Raw genomic sequence first — 24867 nt, forward strand, 5'->3', positions numbered from 1 at the left:
TATTTACTGTAATACATTTATATCAGTGCAATGTAAACCTATTTAGGTCCTATAAGAGTGAGGAGATGTAGAACCAAATCAGTTTGGCCCAAAAAAGGAAATGGGTATATTATTATACAAAAGACTTATTTCAAACAAAAGCAATGGGAACATATGCACCAAAATCACTTTTCTTCTGCTTGTTCTGTTATGGCGGGATTCTTTGGGACAGAACACCTCACATTTTCACCTTGCAGAGTCTGTGCATTGCTACAGTCTTACTCAAGTGAAAAGTTTTGATACAGCTCTCTCAAACCCTCCAGTACCAGTTATTGAAGTGGTTGAAAGGCATTGCTGGAAAGGGATGACTGATGCTTTTTCCCACCTAGAGGCTGAGCACAGCCTCTGGAGTGCTCCCAACCTTTACTGGCTTGGGAGACCAAATCTGAGTCCCTTTTTTGATGTGTTATTTACTGACATATAAGCCCTAATGATTTACAAAATCTCTTTTATATGCAGTTTGCAATCTAGCATTTAGATTTCAAGCCTTGCAGTAAGTATTTCACCAAAGTAGTTAAACACTTAAATATCAATAGTGAACAAAATAGTCCACACAGAGAACTGATTTCACAAGTTGCTACAAGTATGTGCTGAATACAATAATAAAACATAACTAAATATTTTTTCTTCTGTTTAGTCCTGATGGTCAACCCACGCTTCTTCCACCTGAGCATGTGCAAGAGTTAAATTTGAGGTCTACAGGCATGCTCAATACCATCCAGAGGTTTTTTGCATATCACATGATTGAAACATATGGCTGTGACTATTCTACAAGTGGACTTTCTTTTGATACACTTCATTCTAAGCTGAAATCTTTTCTTGAACTTCGGACTGCAGACGGACCCAGACATGATACCTATGTTTTATATTATAGTGGTCACTCCCATGGCACTGGTGAATGGGCACTAGCAGGTAACCAGCATTTGGAGCTTTTGATAATACATTTTTCATTGATAGAACCTACAAGTAGATTATTGCTTTATTCTTATGAAATCATACCGTACTATTATTAAAACTCAGAAGTTTTATATGTGACAGCTACACATGTATGTGTGTACATTATAGTTCTAAGAACAGGAGGTGTAAAACAGAAATGGCTAAAGTTAACCATATCAAGCTTTCAAATAAAGTGAATTCCTTGTTGCTTAGTCATCTACAGACTTGAGAGTACTTATGAATTTACAGTTTCAATAACCACATTAAAAATGAAAAATAAAATGCTTATGATAGCAGTAACAAAGTGAAATATATGTAATTAAATGGAATGTTCAGAGTTCATCAAGAAGTTATATGAAACTTAATGAATTCAGAAGTCTTAGAATCAAGTAGTAATCTTATCTAATTCAATTCAATAATGTCCTGGGAAGATGATTTTGTTCAACATTATTTATGAAGCATTTAATACAGGTTTTGTTGGCTGAGCTTGCAAAGCCCTACATATGCTCAAGTTGGTGCCATTTGTGTGGATAACTTTTGAATGCAGCATCCAATCAATTCCAAAATTTCAGGGAGTCGCCAGAACCCTATTGATTTTGGGGAAAATTGTAGCATTGAAATGGGGAAAATGAGAACACGCGATACCTCTGCCATCTGTTTTAGCAGAAAGACATCTTCCAGCACCTAATTATATATCAAAGAACTGTTTGATGGCAGCCATTAGTGTCATGGAAGTAGGCTACTAAAATTGCTGTGTTGAGTTAGGGACTCAATTTTTGGTGCAGAATTTGGATCCCTGTAGCATGTGAAAAATCCACACCCCTGAGAAATGTAGTTAAGCTGACCTAAGCTCCGGTGTAGACATGCTAGGTCGATAGAAGAATTCTTCCATCTCTTGAGGGAGTGGACTTCCTACAGTGACAGAAAAATCATTTCTGTTGCTAAAGCATGTGTACATGGTGGCGTAGCTGCAGCGTTGCGGCTGTGCTGCTGTAGCACACATGGTGTAGATATACCCTACGTATTTTAAGTTTTTAAAGTTTTTTTTTTTTTCTTGGCAGGCATTGCCACTTAATTTTTTACACCTGTGTCAATTTGTGCCATAGGACCTCCTGTAGAGAAGCTCGGTCTTCAAATTGCAATAAAGGCCAATATAGTGAGAGTGCTGCTTTTACAAAAAATAGAGTCAACATGATAAAACATAAAATATAGAAAGAATGAAGGATTTAAAAGCCATGACAACATTTTTTAGTGGATTTGAATTTTCTTGAGAGGAAGTTCCTCCTGGGTTACCCGTGAATGGTTTGCATGTTGGCACACCTCCAGTTTTTTCTCACAGAGATAGTATAAAGCCACAGAAAGAAAAGGAGCAATCAGTATTTGTCATGAATCATTTTCATGATCAGTTTCCCATTATGAGATCTAGGTAAACCATGGTGTGTAGCTTGATTTTCTTGCCTGATAGAACAACTTCTGAATGCATCCATCTGTATATGCTGAAAAGCTGAAGGGTATTTGATAATATAATTGTGCATAGTTTATCCGACAGTGATGTTTTGTGACAGATGGAACAGACAGTCATTAGCTCCTCTAATCTGTACCATCCTCTGACCTCTGGAGCGGATTCATAGAGATGACAACAATGAAATGTTAGCATTCAGATATAGTAGAGGAAAATAGTATCTTCTGGGGGCTTAAGCAATGATGTAGCACAGCAGTAGCACTGTAGTTTTTGTGCTGTAATGACATCTTTAAGGGTGGCTTACTGTATTTATTAGCTCACTAACTATGTTTCTTCATTGTTGGAAGCTTGGAAGTAGCACAGTGGTGTACAAAAGAACTGTTAATTGGTCATGCATAAAGTATGAGCAGTAAAACAGCCTTGGAGGTCATGTTCACTGACTGAATTCAAAAGGCAAGAATCGGGCTATAAAGCTTTGTCTGTATTACTGGAGCTGTCAGTTTAACTGCCTGTGAAACTTGCCGAAGGAGTCAGATGCTGCTACATATCCATAGGTCTCTTCCACAGCTTGGTGGCTAGCTCTGGTGTTGGCTGATCTTGACATATGTTGGAGGGGTTAGCACTTGTATGTATAGGAGGGTAAGAAAGACTTACCGGTAAGTTGCTCTCTTTTGGTTAGATCCACAGTACTGTCTCTTCTGAATTATCTATGCCCCCACATGATCATGCTGAAATGTAGGAAAGTCCTTTATGCGGGCTGTGAAAAAGTAAGGAAATACTTTTCCCTAATTTACATTTAAGTCTTGTCTAAATTATGGAGATTTTCACCAGTGCAAATCCCAAAATCAGACACACTACACTGGAGCAAAGTGGGACTAAAAGAGGTATAATTTACTGGGTAAATCACACCACTTTGCACCAAACTAGTACGTATACACTATAGGTTTCTGTTTTTTATAAGATGAACCTGATGCTGAATTTCCTGGATTTATCTTGTTTGTTTTGGAGACGATTCCATCTCTGTAAATTTGTACTTACAATATGTACTCTGAACCTTAACTCCGTCCTTAATGTAGTTTTTCTCTGGAAGTAACAGATTACAAATTACAAATGCATTTTTGCTATCTATCAAAGATAGGAATCTGCAGACAGCGATGATATCCCGTATACTCTTGGGTATCACTTGACATTCAATGTTTTAAAAGAACACCTCTTCTGGCTACACATCCCCATGACTAATAATAAACTGCCACCTTCTGACAAGACTAATTGGAGTTTAGTTGACCAAAGATATGGGAGATGTATGATTTGGACTCATAGCCACATATTCTGGCTGGTGGTGCTTCTTACTGGATTTGTTTCTTTTTATTGGATGCATCAGGCACCTTACAAATGGATGAAATAAATACATGGGTGCAGGAAGAAATTGCTATTTGCAGCAAAATGTGTTTACAAATATTCTAAATCAAGCATCTGAGCAGAATTTTTTTGGTAGAAATTGATCCAGTTGTATGACAACAGTAAGTAATTAAAATATTGAATAGACTCAAGTAAATATTATAAAGTAAAATATGCTCAGATTTATAGTTATAGTAAGTCTTAGTTACAGCCACTTGAGCTTCATACTCATGATTTATATTGTCATTGGAAATTCTTGATTTCAAATGCAACCATTCTCCAAGTTAGGGTATGGTGAGTCTGTATGTAGATAGTAATCATTAAAATATTAAAAGGAAATGCTACTCAAATAACAGCCTAGATTGCTGATTGTCGTATGGAAGTGAACAAAAGACAGGATTTGTTTTGTTATAAAGTTGCCAAAAATTAAACACTCTTGAGTGTCTGATTTGAGTCAGTTTATAAACATTTATTCAGAGGCTACAATAAAGTTTCTTTATCTTTATAACACATTTTTTCTTGGCTTGAAATTATATCCACTCTGGCTTTCTCCATGATAGATTACCTGCATCCTTAATGTAAATCCTAAATGTAAAACCTGTTTAAAAAGAAGATGGATGCCACTTTTTCTGACTGAAATATGCTTGTAAACAGTGCAGATAAAATTACATTGGCTTTGATCATATCTAACAAAGCATTAAATAGTCTAGTTAGTCCAGTTTAAATTGCTGTAAATTCTCATACAACAAATGGGCATATTTCAGAAGTCAGGTTAAAACCATGCTGTCAGGGGAGAACTACTTCCAAAATAAGATCTGGATTTTCATGTTTCAGCCTCTGATACATGAACTTGTTGCCTCCTGTCTGATGTACCAAATGCTTTATCTGTTCTTCCAATTGAGATACTTTGGTGATACATGTTTTGTATATAAATTTAAAGAATTTAAACACTATTTAAATATACTCAGACTCCCTGGTGCAAATTGTCTGTAAAGGTGCATTGCTAGGTTAAAATTCATATCTGCTTTAAAAATCTGTCGCTTTAGATTATTAAAAATTATTTTTAAAAACTAGACAAAAATGTTCAGTCTTGGTTCCTTAATATTGTGTATCTAAATCCATATTATAGCTACAATCTGCAAACATTTATGCTTGTGAGTGAAGTTCATCATGTGAGCAATCCAATTGAAGTCAGTGGAGTTGCACTCACTGTGCAAATGTTATCAGGATTCTTTCTTTATGCTCCTCAATAAGTTGCCTGATTTTTCTTAGGTACTGAGTACCAACAGCACCCATTAAATTTAATGGGCCAAAAGTGATCCAACTTGTTAATAACTTTCCTAATTACAGTTTGTTTTCTTCAAATATAGTTTGAGTTTTCAAGGAGATGAAATTATACTGAAAGTTTGAAGCACTAATCAGAAATGGTTTGTGAGCTAGAGGGAGACAAACATTAGATACCATGATTCGAAACTTTGATTTGTAACTTTTTGATTACTTGTAACTTAAAATCCATTTAAATTTTCTTTAGACTTCACAGAAACATTCTCTTCTGCCTTTAGAGTAAATTTATCAACGTTCAGGTCAAATGACTCTTCCAAGACAAAGGTTATGGTGGTGTATGAGCAGGTGGCTTACTAATTCTGCTCTGAAATAGTCAGGGCATATTATGTAGGTTTAAAACATGCCCCGTTCTGAGGTTTGAACTTGTTAACATAAAGCCAATAATGTAAACTCCAGCTCACGCTTTCTGCCTCTGCTTAGCTGTTCTTCTTCAAGTGCTTGCACATGTCCATTCCATTGTAGGTGTGTGCACGCCCTGAGCACAGTTGTCAGAATTCTTTCCCCTAGCAATATCCGTTGGGTCAGCTCCAGCTCTCTCTGGTGCCTCACGTTCCTCATGGAGGCAGCCTTAAGCCTTGAAGCCGTGCTCAGTCTCAGCATTGAGCACCACATCCTCAGTGCAGAGAGCTCCTCCTAAAGGCTGCTCAACTTAATTTATTTCACAGTAGGGTAGGGTTTTGCTCCTACCTGCCTTAATACAAGGATGAGTTAATGACTGCATCTACAGCATTGACTTGGCTGGATTAGTTAGCATCTCCCTGCAGTGGAAAAACCCTATCACCTTCATAAAAGGTGCTGAAACAGGCTTACTATTGTAAACTGCAGATTTAACTATACTAATGTGTATATTTTTCTGCTTTCCTGCAGGTGGCGATGCATTACGGCTTGACACGCTTTTGGAATGGTGGAGAGAGAAGAATGGTTCTTTTTGTTCACGACTTATAATTGTGTTAGACTGTGAGAACTCCCAGCCTTGGGTTAAAGAAGTAAGAAAAGTAAATGATCTATATATTGCAGTACAAGGAGCAGAATTTGCCAGAGTGGTAGACATTGAGGAAGCAGACCCTCCGCAACTTGGTGACTTTACCAGAGAATGGGTCGAATACAACTGTAACCCTGACAATAGCATCAGCTGGTCTGAAAAGGGCCGTGCGGTGAAAGCAGTGTACGGTGTGTCAAAACGCTGGAGTGACTATACTCTACATTTGCCAACAGGAAGTGATATTGCCAAACACTGGATGATGTACTTCCCTCGTGTTACCTATCCATTGGTGCATTTGGCAAACTGGTTTTGTGGTCTCAATCTGTTCTGGGTCTGTAAGGCTTGTTTTAGATGCTTGAAAAGATTAAAAATGAATTGGTTTCTTCCCACAGTGCTGGACACAGGACAAGGCTTCAAACTTGTCAAATCATAATTAAAAACCAAAGAGGAGTAAAAGTGGGAGCTCTGGGAACTTTCCCACTCTCAGATTTGATTGACTTGCAATTTTTTATATGTAACAGTTTTCTCTGTTGAAGAAATCTTGCTACTTCAGTAGCTATACTCACTGTGTTCATCTTTTTGAGCAATTACAGTATATGCAAAGCGTTGGAAGCTTCATTCTAAAATGAGGAGGATAAGATTATACTATTTGAATTTTGTTACTGAGTTGTATATAAACATGTAAAAGATTTATTAAATATGACCATGCACTTTGGAGACAGTTTGCATGTTCATATGTGCTAAACAGAAAGCTGCCTGTGTTCAAAACCAACAAATTACAGGCTTTAATAAGCTATGGCTCATATGATGATACATGGCAATTATATCCCTCTCAAACATCAAATACAGGAAAGGAAACAAGCCAGTGTTCAGATCACTTTATTATGCCCTCACACTTCTATGATGGATTTCAGAGTATTATAGAACACAGAGTCAAAAAATAAAAAACTCAAGAAGCACTGTAGGTATCTGCAAGGATATTTAGATTCAATTACATTAGCATTCTCAGTACCTGCCTGAGGCTCCCATTGACAACAATAGGAGTTGCCCACACAGAGGGAGGGAATGAAATGGGTCTTTGTTAGAACATTGTGTGGTTCCAACCATGTTCTTGTTGACAGCCAACAAAGAGGGGTTTTCAAATGTGATTTTTAAAACGTTCCATATTTTTTTCAAAATAAATTCAGTCTCTCAGGTGATATTTTCTTTTTTAAAAGAGTTAATAGATATAAGGCATATTAAATGTGCTAAAAGGTTGGGGTGGGGAGCGGCTGTCCCGTCAGATCTCCGGGACTTCCATCAGTTTGGCTTTTGAATTATTTCCTCTGCAGAAAAACTCAAAATAAAGGAAGCTACTTAGAAAGAAATTATGCAAAGTTTACATATGTATGAATAACAAAATGGGAAGTTCAGAGGTAACCTTGCCCCCAGGTTCCTTATCTGAAATCTCTGCTGTGCCTAGACCCCAGGCCTGTGGAGTGCTGAGTATAGGATTGAATCCAGGGGGGTGATTCTCTCTTTTTTTTTTAAACTGAAACCAGACAATTTGACAGGGAGAGTTGGGTTTTCCCTTTGTTGGGGAAATGAGTCCTCTCAGCCCTGAGTATCCCTCTTTTTGGGGGACCTGTCAGCATTGCTCCTCCAGTCAGAGATGTTTGTCAGTTAATATGAGGTAACAGTCGCAGAACTCTCTGGCACCACAGTACTCTTAGCCCTTGTTCACCTGAAGTGCAGGAAACCAAGAGTTGTAGGCTGCTGGGTGGATCCACTTAATGTTGTTTCAGTGTGTGTGTGTGTGTGTGTGTGTGTGTGTATGAATAATTTATAAGATTTGGGATTTACATCATTCGTTCACCAGCATTTTAGTAAAAAATCAAGTCACTTTATAAATAAGACATTAGCTGAGGAAGTTGCCTGAAATGTAGCTGTCGTTGAAACATCTGAAAAAGAATGTTATGCACTCTGTAACTGTTTGACTTCTGAGGGTTCGTAGCCTGCTGGGTTTTTTAACTTAATGGTCAACTCATTTAGATAATTTGCCAATCCTGGTACATATTAATTTGTAAACCCTACAAGAGAGGAAATATTCTAGTAGTAATTGCTGGGCATGCCAGCAATCCCAGTAACTCATTGTTCCTTCAAACTCTCAATTCCAACGTGTTAAATTCACTGGCAAGTTAGGGCACCTTCCCTAAATTTCTTTTATTCTCCTGAGTTGTGCAAGTTAGTTTAGCAAGAAAATCACCATTCCCTCCCTGCCACAAAAAGGGATGGGGAGCTAAGGTGGGTGCGGGACAAATCAAATCAAATAAACTGTCAAGTTTCATTCCATTCAACCATTTGAAAATAACTACTGAACTAATGGTAACTAAGAAATTCCAAAGAGAAAGCAATAGAGGAAGAGAGAACACTGTGTTCCAAAAAGGGAAGCACTATCTTAATCTTACAGGGCTGGTCTACAAAAGTATTTTTCAGCTATTTCTGAGTGACAAACATTGGGTCTGGATGGGAGGGATCTTCAAACAGTTATTTGTCTTGGTAAAATGATTGTTATTTTGGCTGCAGTTTTGGTAACTATTTAGTTGCAATAATAGACTATTCCATCTAGATGGCTCATAGTACCCAGACAAATCTGGGTGTAATGTAATGTAAATGTATAATGACAGATTTAACTAGTTAACTATGTCTCTTTAAAGCCCCATTATTAGGACATAGTTACAACACAAACTTTTACAAGTCAAGAAATTAGAACATTGTAATTCAAAAAAACATAAACATGAATCTGGAAATACTGTTGATTTCATCACCAGCCTTAACTCTTCCTCTTGCTTATTCACTATGGACTGGTGGACGATCCTTTACTCTCTAGTTGCAACTGGAGAAATCTTGTGTTGATATGAACTACATCAGTATATTCTGCTGTTGTACAATGATATAACTGGCTTTCATCCATGTAGCCAGTATTGGTTACAGAGGGAGCCCATCATTGGAGAGTATATTAGAGGTTTGTGGCCTATATGTTGTGAGAAGATATAGAAATGTTGATATTGTGCCTGCATATGAAAGTGTGAGATCTCTGACCTATGCTGGGAGCATGAATGGCCTAGTGTGGGGAAGCCAGTCCATAGTGCAATGATGGGCAGGGACAGAGGGCAATATGTCAAATAATGTCTGCTGTGGCAAGGAAGGGGCAGATCCTGTAGACCCTATTTAGTGGATGGGTTTACAGTTTATCTACTGGCCTGCTGTGTTATCTCTAGGATAGTGGGAATGGTCTTTAGCCTGTAGTTGAAAGATGGATGGGGGATATTGCTATTGATTAAGAAGGCAGAGATAAAGTTGGTGTTTGGAAACTTAACTGAGTATCTCTCTATTTTCCCATGTGTGTGTTTTAACTACAACATTCTAATTTCCTGAGTTTCAAATACTTGTGTTTTAACCTGAACTCAAAAGTCCCTCACTTTCAGACTTTTAAGAATAACAATGGTATTCTAATAATACTATTTTAAATGTAAAGATGTGTTTATAGCCATACTAACTGGGCTTTTTGTCTGGAATCTTCCTTTCCCACTGTCCAAAAGAACATGCTGTCCATCTGTTTTTAATCCAAAAAAAAACCCAAAAAAGGGGTTGGGAGCCTACAGAACTCAAACGCATTAATTCTGAGTGGCACTGACTTTCATGCCCTGTTGTCTAGCAGCATCAATGACTGCAGAACTCCATACTTCTGTGGCTGGCTTTCTGTACAGGTGCCACAAGATCAGCAGGGGTGCAGCTGGAATTCTCTAGAGGTGTTGTGGCATCCAAGCAATTATAGGGCCATGCCCCAACTTCATGTGGCTGCAAACTCCTCTGGAGGGGGTAATACATCAGAAACTGCACGAGGCAATGACTTATCCCTAAGGTTGGTCAGGATTGAACAGACAACATTTAACGATACCTCAAGTTATTGATTTTGTTGACAGATACTGGAGCATAGACAACATGATGACATTCCTGTGGAACTGTGACCTGCCTAGTGTTAAGCAGAAGTGATTTTAGGAACATTTGCAAGCTCCAGCCCTGCTACAAGGTCCATGCAGGCAAACCTCAGTGAGACTTACTTCAATGGAACTCTGCCTAAATTGATCCTGGTGTAGGGTTGGGGGCATATTTGAATCTCAGTGCCATATGGTGCTATTTAAATCTGATTCCAAAGAGTATCTCATTTGAGCAAATGCTTGGGAATGAGCAGTATGGAGTCAACAGGTGACTCAAGATTTGAGCTTAATTTGCAGGTACTTGACTTCTGCGCTTTACATTCAGCCACTCATTCAAAAGGTATGTATTTTTACCACAGCTGTGGACTCACTTTATGTTGGCTTGGTTTACATTTCAGTTACCTTCTTTACAGGAACATCCTTGCTGAAACATACAGATGCACTGACTCCTGATAACAATTGTCTTGAAATGGACTGCATATTGAAAATATACAGTGATGTTTTTCTCTGAAACACAGGATGAATCCATTTGCTTTTTTAAAATGTTTGCACTATCACTTCTGTATCTCCACTTTTTTGTTTGTACTTTGGGAGTTTTGGTTTTGTTGTCTTCAGATAAAACATTTCCTAGGATTTTTTTTTTAATTTATAAGTTCTTTTTCCCTTCAGTTTGCAAGGTGATAATCTAACGGGGTGCTACACTTGAGTGATTAGATGGCATTTTCAGTGTGTTGCCTGCGCTGGATAGTGTAATTGGGTGAAATTCCTTGATTATAAATGGTTAGAATTTTTGTTTGGGGAGATTTTTTATATAGTTGGTTTTAGATTCTGTAAATGAATATTTGTGTGTGGTAATATTATTGCTCAAATATATTTTGCTGTTTTGGATGCTCATCTCCATTTCATTTTCTTTTTTTTTCTTTTGTTTTGTTTGTGGTTTGACATTCTAGTTTTGTTATGCAGTAATCTTCCATTTACTGTAATCTCTCGATTTACTTGGTTTTTAAACATGGCTTGTTTCAGTGCATTGTGCATTGATAAGAATCACAGCAGAACGGACTGAAAATATATCACCCAAGGATGCTCTTAAATTTGATATTTTAAAAGAAATTAAAAGTAATATTACTAGATTAAATCATTGACACAAGAATCTTTTTATCTTGGGCTATTTTTTCCCCTTCTTATCTCTCAGTAGACAGCCTAATATGAATGCTCAAAGGCTACATCTGCATGAGCAATTTTATTTAGCCTGATTGATTATTCCACCTCTTCTTCACTAACAGCCTACCCTAACTCTCAATTAAAGTCAATGGAGAGACTCCTATTTGAGTTGGATCAAGCCTAGGAGACTGAGTAGAAATCATCAGACAGTGGCACTACAGAATGCTGAAGAAATCAAAACAGTGTACGTACTACTCTCTCAATATCTACTGACAAGATTCCGACAATACTTTTTTGTAACAAAGATCATACCACATTGCTCGTTGACAAAAAAAAAACAGAGTTGAGCCAGTCTCTGCTTGGATGGGAGACTTCTGTGGAACATGTAAGTGCTGCAGGATGTATTTCTGGTGATTTAGCAGATTGCACAGCACTCTACCTTCTGAACTAATACTAAAACTGTCCCCAGCTGCTGGGGGAGCCATGCTTCAGTGACACCTATAGCTAAGACCCTGACCACTTGTGGTGTTAAAGATCCAAGGGCACTTCTTGCAAAAATAAAGATGCTAAAGTTGGTGTGTCAAGGTTCCTCCCCCACTCTGAACTTTAGGGTACAGATGTGGGGACCTGCATGGACACTTCTAAGCTTAATTACTAGCTTAGATCTGGTAACACTGCCACCATCCAGAAATTTCAGTGTCTGGATCACTTTCTGTCCCCCCAAAACCTTCCCCTCCCTGGGCAGCCTTGAGAAGCTTTTTCACCAAGTTCCTGGTGAACACCGATCCAACCCCTTGGATCTTAACACAAGGAAAAAATCAATCAGGTTCTTAAAAAGAAAGCTTTTAATTAAAGAAATAAAGGTAAAAATTATCTCTGTAAAATCAGGATGGAAAATACTTTACAGGGTAATCAGATTTATATAGCCCAGAGTAACCCTCCTCTAGCCTTAGGTTCAAAGTTACAGCAAACAGAGGTAAAATCCTCTCAGCAACAAGGAACATTTACAAGTTGAGAACAAAAATAAGACTAACACGCCTTGCCTGGCTATTACTTACAAGTTTAAAACATGAGAGACTGATTCAGAAAGATTTGGAGAGCCTGGATTGATGTCTGGTCCCTCTTAGTCCCAAGAGTGAACAACCCCCAAACAAAGAGCACAAACAAAAGACTTCCTTCCATCAAAAATTGAAAGTATCTTGTCCCCTTATTGGTCCTCTGGTCAGGTGTCAGCCAGGTTTACTGAGCTTCTTAACCCTTTACAGGTAAAAGAGACATTAACCCTTAACTATCTGTTTATGACAAGGTATCATGAATAAATTCCAGCTCAGGTAATCACATTCTGCTATCCTTACATTGTATTTGTCATTTCATTTAATTATCCTTCACTTCTTAGTATTGCTGATTACTGCATTTCAATGGTGACATGATCTCTACAGTTTGTACTTTAGGCTTTTATGTTTATTAAAGAACTTTGGAATGAGAGATCCTACATCAATATAAGAAAAAGAACATAGTATAACCTAACTCAAGTCTTCTGATCATGATTCTAGTAGGAAATGGCACATATTTAACCCTCTTTAATTCTTATTTGAACTTTAAAATTGTAAGTTCCTCTTCAAGTGCTTGCTTATGTCCATTCCATATTAGGTATGTGTGCTCACCACATGCACTGGTGCCAGAAGTTTTTCCCTTAGCAGTATCCATAGGGAACTGGTTCTGGCACCCTCTGGAGTGGCACGTGCATGGCACAGTATAAAGGGTGCCACCGGCTCCCCCCACCCTCAATTCCTTCTTGCCACCAGTGATGGTGCTGGAACTTCTGCTGCTTTGACTAGCTTTTGCTTAGTTCAGTGTGTCCCACGAACGTTTCTTGTAAAATAGTTGTATATAGTTTAGTAATTACCCTTAGGGTTAGCTTTAGTTAGTTGGTCCCAGACAGACTCAGCCTAGGGACAGGGCATGGCCCCAGTCCCCAGGCTTTAAACCATGCAATCGTTCTAAGCGGCCCATGCACATCAGTGACCTGCACGTTAGCTGTTCATGGTGTCTAAGAGAAGGACACATAGGCGCCAAGTGTCACATCTGTAAGACGTTCAACCCCAGAACGAAAAAGAGAGATACAGCTGTCTCAGGGCATTCCTGATGGAGTCAGCGCTGACCCTGGCACCGGAGCAGAGGTCCGATAAGGTCCCGAGCACCGCAGCATCAGTACGGAGCGCCCCGCTGGTGCCGTCTACAAGTGTCATAAACAGATAGTTATGGGTTAAGGTCTCTTTTACCTGTAAAGGGTTAATATGCAGTACCCGATGACCACCTGACCAGAGGACCAATCAGAGACAAGATAATTTCAAATCTCTGTGGAGGGAAGCCTTTGTCTGTGTTCCTTGTTGGCTCTGCGTTCTCTTTTTGGATCTAAGAGAGGCCAGTCATGTCTCCAAGTTCTCCTGGAGTAGTTCCTACTATTCAATAGTGAGTATTAATTAGAAAGGCGGATTAGTCTTATAATTTGATTTCTACATTTGCAATTGTGTGTTTGCTGAAGGAAATTCTTTATTCCTGTTTGCTGTTACTTTGCTTTTACTGAGAAAGAAAGGAGGGGGGATTCTCTCCAGAGATTGATAAGTTTAGACCCTGTATTTTTGCATCTTGGGTTACAGAGACAAGTTACTTTCTTTTTATTCTTTAATAAATCTTTTCTGTAAAGGACTTGGTTAATCTTTCCTTGGGTGGATTCTCAGGGAAAGGGGAGGAGGGAAGCATCCCTCTGTAGTGGATCCCGGTATCTCTCCTAGGAAAAGGGAGGGGGAAGGAAGCAGGGGGGAATGGTTTATTTCTCCTGGGTGTAAGAACTCCATGGATTTGGGGCTCTTGGGATCCCCAAGGATTTTGGGGAAGGACTGTGTCCCAATCCACGTACCTGATTGGATGGTGGCAGCTTTTACCAGATCTAAACTAGGATTTTTAGTTTAGAGGGAAACCAGTGCAGGTCCCCATTTTGGAACCCAACAGCTCTAAATGGGGGTGAGACCTATGACAACAAGCCAACACTTATCCCCCGCCCTTGCCAAGAAGCCCAAGAGGTCCGCGAGGGGAAGATCTCCCACTTCCTGTAAGGGAAAGGAGAGGACCGGAGGAGAGCCAAGACTGGCACTGGGCGGCTTAACACCTCCGTCAGGGAGTCGGGCCTCAGCTAATGTCGAGCCCCTCCCATACTATGACTGCCACACCAGACAGTGATGAGGGCCTACATCAGCTCAAAGGCCCGTCGACGCCCGAGGCCCTTCAGGCAGCACAGGCGATCCTGACACTACCGGTGCCGCCCACACAGACTCCGGCGGTACCCAAGCCCAGGGATAAACCTGCCTTGGGACTATTCTGAGTGTCCCCGCCTCAGTAGCACTGCTCCCCATCATGGGGAACATCCCACTAGTGCTTGCCCACATGGAGCTGTCATGACTCGGACTTTGGGAGGCAGGCTCAAAGAAGCCCTCTTCAGTCTCCTGCTTGCTGGTAACCTGGCACAGACCTCTGGAGGCATATGCCACCCCAGTATGAGCGTTGAGACTGACCCATTGTGTCTCCAATGCCTCGATACTGGTCCTGTGGCCGATTGGCGGAACAGGTTTATCGATCACCCGCCTGCCATCACTGAGACGCGAATCCCCTCAATCAGGGAGATTCTACCTATGACTGTCCCAGTCCTTCTCTAGATCCCAGTACAGGTCAAATTCCGTGAGGCATAGATCACCGGTCTACCAACGCAGATCCGCTGAACACCAAAGATCCCCGGGGTCCCGTGGGAGGAACACATCCCAGTCGGACAGGTCAATGTCAAGGCACAGCAGCCGGCACTGTGGGGAGGAGGGCTGCTGGGCCAGCTGGTCATGGTCACTCCACAGAGTCCGCTCCGCTTACAACTCTGGTGCTGATCAGGAGTCCCCGGTAGCAGGCCAAGTGTCAGCACCAGTGATACCATGAACCTCATCGACACCGCAGCTGACCCCAATGGCCGGCAGCATGGTACCCCTGGAACCCAGGGGGGTTCACCCAGCCTTTCCAGGCCGCCCAATCAGTGGCAGGTGCCTCAGATAGGCCATCAGCCGCAGCATTCCACCCTCCTCCAGAGGTGGAGGTCCCACAGGGAAAGACCCCCCAGGCCCATGAGGACCTAGGGGAGCAGCCAGTTGGACCACAAGGGGATGTGGTGGATCCCTCGGCACTGGCGTCATCTTCATCATCGCCGGACGAAGCGATTACGGATCCCCTCACCCAGTTCCACAAGATAACGCCAAGGCTCATCAAGGAGCTTTTGAAAAGGGTTGCCTCTAACCTGGGGCTCCAGGCAAAGGAACTTGAGGGGCTGTCAGACTCACTGTTTGACATACTTTGCTCCACAGCACCCGCTAGAGTGGCTTTACCCTTACATGAGGGGGTATCAAAATAATTAATGCCCTATGGCAAACCCCCTCTCCCCTGCCACCCATCTCAAAAAGGGCTGAGTGCAAATATTTTGTGCCAGCTAAAGGCCATGAGTATCTCTATACTCACCCAGCCCCAAACTCCCTCGTAGTTGAGGCCGTTAACCAGAAGAAGAGGCAGGTTCAGCCCGGGGCTACGCCCAAGAATAAAGACTCGAAGAGACTGGTTCTGTTTAGGTGAAAAGTTTATTCATCTTCCAGCCTTCAGTTGGGAGTGGCCAACCGCCAAACCCTCCTTGGCCACTGTGACTACAATACGTAGCAGTCTATGGCCAAATTCGAGCTCTCAGTGCCCAAAGAGACTGAAAAAATACTGAGAGAGCATGCAAAACTCACTCTCATAAGTTTTCCAGAAACAGCCATATTTGATAACACCTAGATAAAATGCAAGATGCATAAAACCAAACAATATTAATATATAGAATAATAGAGGAGCAATCAAGAGTTCTGGATCTACACAAAAGAATAAATGGACACAAATCTGACATCAAGAGTCATAACATTCAAAAACCAGTAGGAGAACACTTCAGTCTCTCTGGTCACTCAATAACAGACCTAAAATGGCAATTCTTCAACAAAAAAAAATTTAAAAACAGACTCCAGCGTGAAGCTGCAGAACTGGAATTAATTTGCAAACTGGATACCATCAGATTAGACCTGAATAAACACAGAATGGTTGGGTCATTACAAAATCTAAACTTAATTTCCCCAATACTAATTTTTCCCTACTGTTACTCATACCTTCTTGTCAACTATCTGCAATGGGCCCACTCTCTTACCACTTCAAACGTTACTTTTCCTCCCTTGGTATCCTGCTGATATAAATCAATTAACATTAGACTGGCTTCACACTTGGTAAAGCACCCCCATCCTTCCATACCTGCTCCTGTATTTTTCACTTCATCTGATGAAGTGGGTTCTAGCCCACAAAAGCTTATGCCCAAATAAATTTGTTAGTCTCTAAGGTGCCAGAAGGACTCCTTGTTGTTTTTGCTGATACAGACTAGCATGACTATCACTCTGAAACTTATGATCTTTATTCTCACAACACCCCTGGGAGGTAGGGAAGTATTATTGTTCCTGTGTTTCAGGTAAAGAGAGACTAAGGGTACGTCTACACTACAAGACTATTTTGATTCATCTTAATTCGAATTTCTGGAATCGACCTAATGAAGTCGAAGTTGTGTATCCACAATAAATACACTAATTCGACTGCGTGAGTCCACAGTAACGGGCGAAGCGTCGACTTTGGAAGCGGTGCACTGTAGGAAGCTATCCCACAGTTCCCGCACTCCCCGCCGCCCATTGGAATGCTGGGATTTCCCACCAATGCATGCTTGGGGGGGGGGGGAAATTGTGTGGAGGGTGGTTTTGGGTAACTGTCATCATTGAACCGTCAATCACGCCCAGCATCCCTCCCTGAAAGCACCAGCTGGCAATCTGTTCGTGCACTTTTCTTCTCAGTGACAGCACGGGCGCCACAGCACTGCGAGCACGGATCCCGCTGCAGTTGTGGCCGCTGTCAGCTCCTCGCAACTTATCGTCCACCTCTTCCGCAGTCAGCTGCTGAGAAATTTGGCTAATTTTCAATGGTGCTGCGAGCAGTGGTGGACCATGGGGGACGTTTTACCAACATCAACGTCGGGTGGCCAGGCAAAGTTCATGACGCGCGTGTTTTCAGGAACTCTGGTCTGCTTAGACGCCTGCAGGAAGGTAGTTTCTTCCCGGACCACAAAATAACGCTTGGGATGTGCAGATGCCCATACTGATCTTAGGGGACCCAGCCTACCCGCTAATGCCCTGGCTCGTCACGCCCTATGCAGGCACCTTGCACAGCGACAAGTAACTCTTCAAGTACCAGCGAGCAGCGTGAACTGTGACTGTTCAGTTTCTTCACAGAGAAGCTGAACCTGCCCCTGTTTCTTTACCAAGTTACTGTTGACTAGCCTCTGCAGTTACATACCCCGTCCACCCCGCTTCCCCAACTTCTAACACACATTTAAAAATTAAAGTACGTGCTCCACTGTAGCTTTACAACGGTGTCTTTATTGATGACTTTGCGTTAAAGGGTTGAAACTGGGACGCACACTGCTGGGTAGGGTGTGTGGTCATGTAAAGACCGCCTCTAAAGTCGAGGTTTGACATGCTCCCGCTCCCAGACCGGTCAGCAGTGCCGGACTGGTTGTTTCAACGGATCCTGCCATCCCTCCTTTTTTGGACTCTGTGTGTGGGGGCTATGTGGCCTTGTTGCGGGGGAGGACGGATACAGATTCCTCTGCTGCGTGGCTCTGCGGTCCATTACAGGGACCATTGCATGACATCTGTAACCCCCCTCCCCTGCTACAAATGCGCGTACCACCCCCAACGACAGAAAACCTGCAAACCACCTCCCATACCAGCTAACCACCTCCCATACCAGCTAACCGCCTACTGACTGCACTGTGTGTGTGACATGCTGCTGATCCAGCCCCCGTCTCTGTACCCTGCTAAAGGTGACTGTCCTATGCATTACACTACCCCCTCAACCACCCAACGACCCACCCAAGACATCTAACACAGCGTTGTGTAAAAAACCATGACAGAAAAAGTAAGTAACAGAAAACTACTTTTAATAACAGTAAGGGAAGGACTTTTCAAAATGTAGTGACTGATAGCTTTTGGGTAATTTAACACTGTCCTGTGGTGCAGTGACAGTTTTCACAGCCCCTGGTGACCCTCCTTGTTATTTTTGATGAGGGGGGGATTGGAGTTTGAGGCGGGGGTGGCCGGTTGCAGATACAGTGCAGGGGGGCTCTGTCTTCCTGCCTGCGGTCCTGCAGAACATCGACAAGGCGCCTGAGCGTGTCCGTTTGCTCCCTCATTAGTCCAAGCAGCGTTTGAGTCGCCTGCTGGTCCTCGTGACGCCACCTGTCCTCCCGTTCGCAGAGTGAGCGGTGCTGCTGACTGAGGTTCTCCCTCCACTGGCTCTGCTGGTCCGCCTCGGCTCTGGAGTAGCCCATAAGTTCAGCAAACATCTCGTCCTTTCTCTTTTTCTTACGCCTTCTAGTTTGCGCCATCATCTGTGAGGGGCATGGTGCATCAGGTCGTGATACAGTTGCACCTGTGTGATGTCAAAAACGTAGTGAATTTCTTACAATGATACATTTTTTAAACAAAGAAACATAGTCTACTCGTTGTCTGTGAACAAGAGTATGCACAGCACCTGTCTCATGCGCACTTACTAATGGAAAGTTCGATTTCTCTGAATGCGCTTTCATTGCCTGGGGTATTGGGCTGCAGATCAGAGAACCTTTGCAGGAAAGAAGAATTTGTGTAGCAGCAAGGCATGGTAAGCCAAACACTTTTGGATTCATAGAAGTGAATGTACAGCTCTGTCCTCTTGATGCAGGCAATCCTGAAAGCATAAACTCGGCCCCTGTTGCACCCCCTCGTGGCTGTTCACTGGGAAAGATCCCTGTATGCTGCCACTCTGTAGACTGCAGCACGTGGCTGTTAAGTGAGGCTTCTTGTTATGCAAAGGAACAGTTAAGCGCTCCCATTACTAATAGTACCCCAATTACTCTAATTTCATGCAGGAGTGTGCGAGAGAGATCACCCTGAGGAGAGTCTCACGGGCAGAGAGAGCGTGCATGCTGGAAGAAAGCCACCACAACCCAGGGGCCTACTCTGCCATGCTCGTGAGGGCAATGGTCCCGGAGTTCCAGCTTATAGCATGGAAAGGCAAAGTGTGCTACCTCGGGGCACACGATAAGCTAGCTCTGCCAAGGAACCTCCTGCATAGACTTTCAGATTACCTCCAGGAGAGTTTCCTGGAGATATCTTATGAAGATAAAAGTTCCATCCCCCTGTATGTAGACCTTCTGTTCTCCTAATGTCTCTCCCTGTTTAATTACTAAAAAAATGTTAACTCGTTGGTCTTAGCTGCTGTTAATAAATAAATGTTAACTTGTTTAAAGCACTTACGGACTGATCCTTCTCCCGATTCAGGGTCCGTGGTAACGGCTGGGGAGGGTTAGTAGGGGATCTCAGTGAGGGTGAGGAAGAGATCCTGGCTGTCGGGGAAAGCGCCGTCGACTGCCTCGTCCTCCTCATCTTCCCCGTCCGCGAACATCTCCGAGGAACAGTCCGTCGACACTATCCCATCCTCAGAGTCCACGCACACTGGTGGGGCAGTGGTGGCAGACCCACCGAGAATGGCATGCAGTGCCTCGTAGAAGCGGCATGTCTGGGGCTGGGCTCCGGAGCGTCCGTTTGCCGCTCTGAGTTTCTGGTAGCCTTGTCTCAGCTCCTTGACTTTCACGCGGCACTGCATTGCATCCCGGCTGTATCCTCTGTCTCTCATGGCTTTGGAGACCTTCTCGAAGGTCTTTGCATTCCGTTTGCTGGAGCGCAGCTCCGAAAGCACAGACACATCGCCCCACACAGCAATCAGATCTGAGACTTCCCGGTCAGTCCGTGCTGGGGACCTCTTTCTAGTCTGAGATTGCCTGGACTCCTCTGCTGGAGAGCTCTGCATCGTTGCCGGTGCTGCTGAGCTCGCCCCGATGTGCAACCAGGAAATGGGATTCAAACTGTCCAGACAGGAAAAGGAATTCAAATTTTCCCAGGGCATTTCCTGTGTGGCTGGTCAGAGCATCCAAGCTCCGACTGGCGTCCAGAGCGTCAACAGAGTGTTGCACTGTGGGATAGCTCCCGGAGCTACTAAGATCGATTAGCATCCACACCTAGCCTAATTCGACATAGCCATGTCGAATTTAGCGCTACTCCCCTTGTCGAGGTGGAGTACCGAAGTCGAACTAAGGAGCCCTCTATGTCGAATTAAATGGCTTCCTGGTGTGGACGGGTGCACGCTTAATTCGATTTAACGCTGCTAAATTCGATTTAAAGAGCTAGTGTGGACCAGCCCTAAGTGACTTGCCTAAGGTCTCATAGAATGGCTGCAACAATGCAGGAACTGACTGTGGGGCTAGTACTCGTTCCATCCAGCTGTCTTGCTGATAACATTAGCCATCTTCTTGATAACATAGAAGGAAAATCTACTCCCAGCATGAAGGGCTCAAAAGACATTTTAAAAAGTTAATAAAGCAAGCAAAAGTAGAGAACGATTGCAGAGACAAGGGTAAGTTAAGTGCTTAACAAGCAAACAGGTGAGAAATGACTCAGTCGTTCAGTGATCTTTGTCCCGTTCAGCTGGCTGAGAGGCTGTACTCCCTTAGCAGATGCGGACATAATCAAGTATTCCTCAATTCTAGGCTAGACTACTATAGCATTCTCTCTCTGAAATGAAGGGAGAAGCTCCTTCCTGTCTATTAGACAATGTTAGCCTACAGCAAGGAATGCATCCTCCAGTGTGCTACATTGCTATCCCAACCTGTGAAGAATCCACTTCAAAGATTAGCTTCAGGATCTTGAAGACATCAGTGTCCTGGTTTGTTCCCTCAAAAAACCACCTCTCTGAGCTCGACTCCAGCGCAGGCCTTGTTGGCTGCCTTTTTGGCCCATGTCCCCATCCAGGACATTTGTAGGGCTGCTACATGGTCTTCAGTTCACACTTTCACCTCGCATTATGCGATTGTCTCCCAGACGAAGGATGATGCCGGGTTCGGCAGGGCTGTGCTCTGTCCTGAGAATTTGTGAACTCCTACCCACCTCCAACAGATATAGCTTGGAATCACCTACTGTGGAATACACATGAGCAATCACTCAAAGAAGAAAAGACGGTTACATTTTCCGTAACTGGTGTTCTTTGAGATGTGTTGCTCATGTCTATTCCACATCCTGCCCTCCTTCCCCCCTGTCGGAGTTGTCTGCCAAGGAGGAACTGGTGGGGAGGAGTGCAGCGCTTCTTATACCGCACCATTGAGGCGCCATTCCAGGGGTCGCGGGGGTGCTCCCCTACAGGTACTGCTAGGGGAAAAACTTCTGGCACTGGTGCACGCACACCTACTGTGGAATAGACATGAACAACACATCTTGAAGAACACCAGTTACGGAAAAGGTACCTGTCCTTTCCTGCTACCCATCATTTGATCTCCAGTCACTGTAGCTTAAAAGCCACCCACTAAGGGCTAGATTCACAAAGGGGGCCTAGGTGCCTAACTGCCACTAAGCCCAGCATTTAGTGGCATTCCCAAAACCACCTCTCAGCTGCCACCTCACCCTGTAGGTGCCTAAAGTTCCCTGGACACCTCAATTTCTGCCCCTGGCCATGCACACAGCCACCTAAGTCCTGCCACCACCAAGCAGCTCGGCACCTAACTCCTGGTGGGAGTCACAAACTAGCCGTTCCCTGCCTATCTCACCCGAAGGGTCCAGCCTGGTAGGTGTAGATGGGTCGGACTCACCCCTGCGGCGCCTCCTGCTCGTGACTCCAGGAATTAGCTCTGTTCCAGCACTGGAGCACCCTCTGCAGGCTGGTGATCCGCCTGTCCTCAGGCCCCCATGTCCCTCCTTGGACCCCAGTGCCCTTTCACATGGGGTGCTGCCCCCTGGCAGTAACCCCTTTCTCTCTGGGTCTCCCCTCCTCAGGGAACCCCCACCCTCTATCCCCACCTTGCCTCAGTGTATGGCTACTGCCAGTCATTGTCTAGCCCCACACCCTGGGGCAGACTGCAGTATCAGCCTACTCATCACTGGCAAGGAGGGTTTGGACCTGCTGCCTTGGCCTACCCCTGGGCTGCCCTCTGCAACCCCCCAGTACCTGTTAGCCCAATGCTAGGCTGCAGCCTGGGGCTTTCCAGGCTGGAGCTCCCCAACTCCTCTGCCTTTCCCCAGCCCTGCTCCCCTCAGGTATCCAGTCTCTAGCTCCCTGCAGCCAGGCCCTTCTCTCTCTGAAGGCAGAGAGAGACTGTCTGCCTCTGGCTTCCCTGGCAAACACCAAAAGGGCTGATAACCTGGCCAGAGCTTCCAGTTTACCAGCATCTCCTCTGTCCACTCTGGACGAAGTGAGTTGGCTCAGCCATGCATGGGCTACTTATCTAGGCATTTCCACTGCACTCCTCCCTGTGGTAGCTGAACACCAGGAGTCCTCTTGCCCTTTTTCACAGCATGTCTTCTAAGGGTACGTCTTCACTACCCGCCGGATTGGCAGGTAGCAATCGATTTCTCGGAGTTCGATATATCGTGTCTCATCTAGATGCGATATATCGAACCCCGAACGCGCTCCCGTCGACTCCGGAACTCCACCGGAGCGAGTGGCGGTAGTGGAGTCAATGGGGGAGCCGCGGATGTCAATCCTGCGCCGTGAGGACGGGTAAGTAATTCGAGCTAAGGTACTTCGACTTCAGCTACGCTATTCACGTAGCTGAAGTTGCGTACCTTAGATCGACCCCCCCCCCAGTGTAGACCAGGCCTAAGTTCAGTCAAAGGAAGCACTAAATTCACCAGTATTCAGGGCAGGGAACAGTGCTAGAAACAGATTCTCTGTACAGTCAATTCTGTCCTGTACGTCCTCCTGTTGTAGGTAGGAGTACATTGATGTTTACTTACCTTCCTTTCATCTCAGGAAACCCTGCATGTGTTCCAGGGCAGCAAGTGAGGGGTTAAATATCACAATTAGCTTTCACAAGCTGTTGATGATGAGATTTTCCAGCCCAGAAAGAGCCCCCAGCATCAAGAATAATCTAATTTCAGAAGATATTAAATTACTGCTGGTATTTCTTTCTCCCATTCCCAAACCACACACTTCAAGTCAAGCACCAAAATACTAATGCCTGCCTCTCCACTGACATTTTACAGATACACGCTATGAAAAGCCCATCATTTTAGATTGAATTAGCATTTTAATTAATCTAATCCATTTCATCTGATGATTAATGATACTACACAACTGACACTCATCATCCTCTCTAGTGTGACACAGCATGTGTGTTCCTAGCAGCTGCCAGCTGGTGTTGCTTTGGGGACTGATAGTACAGTATGCTGATCTGTGCAAACAACACCTTCAGAGTAATCAGCGTGCAAAGGTGCTTGGACAAATCCGTAACTGCTGTAACTGCTCTGTTGACTTCACTAATGTTACACCAAAGATGACATTAGCCCAGATCTGAAGTGATGTGAATATTTGTTTATATTACACATAATTAAAGCTGTAACATAATTCCATCCACGCATCCCTCCCCCCCACACACACACTATCTTAGCAAGGCCAGTTGGTTTCCTTCCCTGCACTGCCACAACCTTGGACTGTAACTAAAAGCTATGGGACAGCCACCTGTCTGAATATGACCCACCCTCACAAGTTACGGCATGTTATAAACAAGTTACTATTTTATTTCCCAATTCTATGCAGGTTCAGAGTTTTAGCTGGCTACTTGGGGTTATAAGAGTGCTTAGCACTTACTGTATAGTGCAGCATTGAAGCACTTGAGAGACATTAGTTAATGCTCATAACCCCCTTGTGAAGTCTTATGCCCAGTGTATGGAGGAGGAAAGAAGGCGCAGAGAAGCAAACACAGGCCTGGTGTAAGTGGGTGCAATGCTGTTCATTTTACTGAACTTAAACCTGCTTAAGCCAGGCCTGAGTTTGGCCCAGGTAGTTTAAGTGTGTAGCTCAATGCCAACTTTAGAGCCATGCTTAGAACTTGGCAATTCCTGGTTCCTGTTTGTTTCTCTAGACAATGTGCCATCGCCTATCTATCTGTATCACATTTAACTGAGGTGTAGTTTGCTGATGGGGGTGAGGATGGCATATAGGTCATCCACGGAAACGTTACAAGGACACCATCAAAACCAATTTGCAGTACAGCAGTATCAAACCCAGGGACCTTGAGGACGCCGCCAGCGACAGAACACAGTGGCGTGCAACAGTCAGAAATACCTGCATCGCCTTTGAGGAAGACCGTTGCCGGCGTCTACAAGAGGCACGCAGATGACGTCACAGAGCACCAGCAGCGCACAACCCACTGACTGCAAACTTCCCATGCACCATGTGCAGCAAAATGTGCACCTCTAGAATTGGCTTGTATAGTAATCAGAGGGCACACCATGAGACCAACAATAGATGATCTGTATAGATTTGTCATCATCGGATCGATGGACTACCAAGGAGTTTGCTGATGGGGGTGAGGACAACAGTCTGTGTGA

General features: G+C 43.7%; 1 protein-coding gene across 5 annotated transcripts in view; it reads left to right on the plus strand.

Annotated features, from left to right (window-relative positions):
• The window catches only part of TMEM168 (transmembrane protein 168), a 32843-nt gene extending 21814 nt beyond the window's left edge, over window positions 1-11029 (plus strand). For all 5 annotated transcript variants that reach the window (XM_044980616.1, XM_044980607.1, XM_044980590.1 and 2 more), the window contains 2 exons: window positions 677-951; window positions 6047-11029. In XM_044980616.1, the coding sequence (XP_044836551.1) occupies window positions 677-951; window positions 6047-6594 (823 nt within the window). In that variant the 3' untranslated portion in view covers window positions 6595-11029. The remainder of the gene's footprint in view (window positions 1-676; window positions 952-6046) is intronic.
• Window positions 11030-24867: the final 13838 nt, after the last annotated feature.

Source organism: Mauremys mutica, chromosome 1 (genome assembly GCF_020497125.1).
Source record: "Mauremys mutica isolate MM-2020 ecotype Southern chromosome 1, ASM2049712v1, whole genome shotgun sequence".
Taxonomy (NCBI): Eukaryota; Metazoa; Chordata; order Testudines; family Geoemydidae; genus Mauremys; species Mauremys mutica.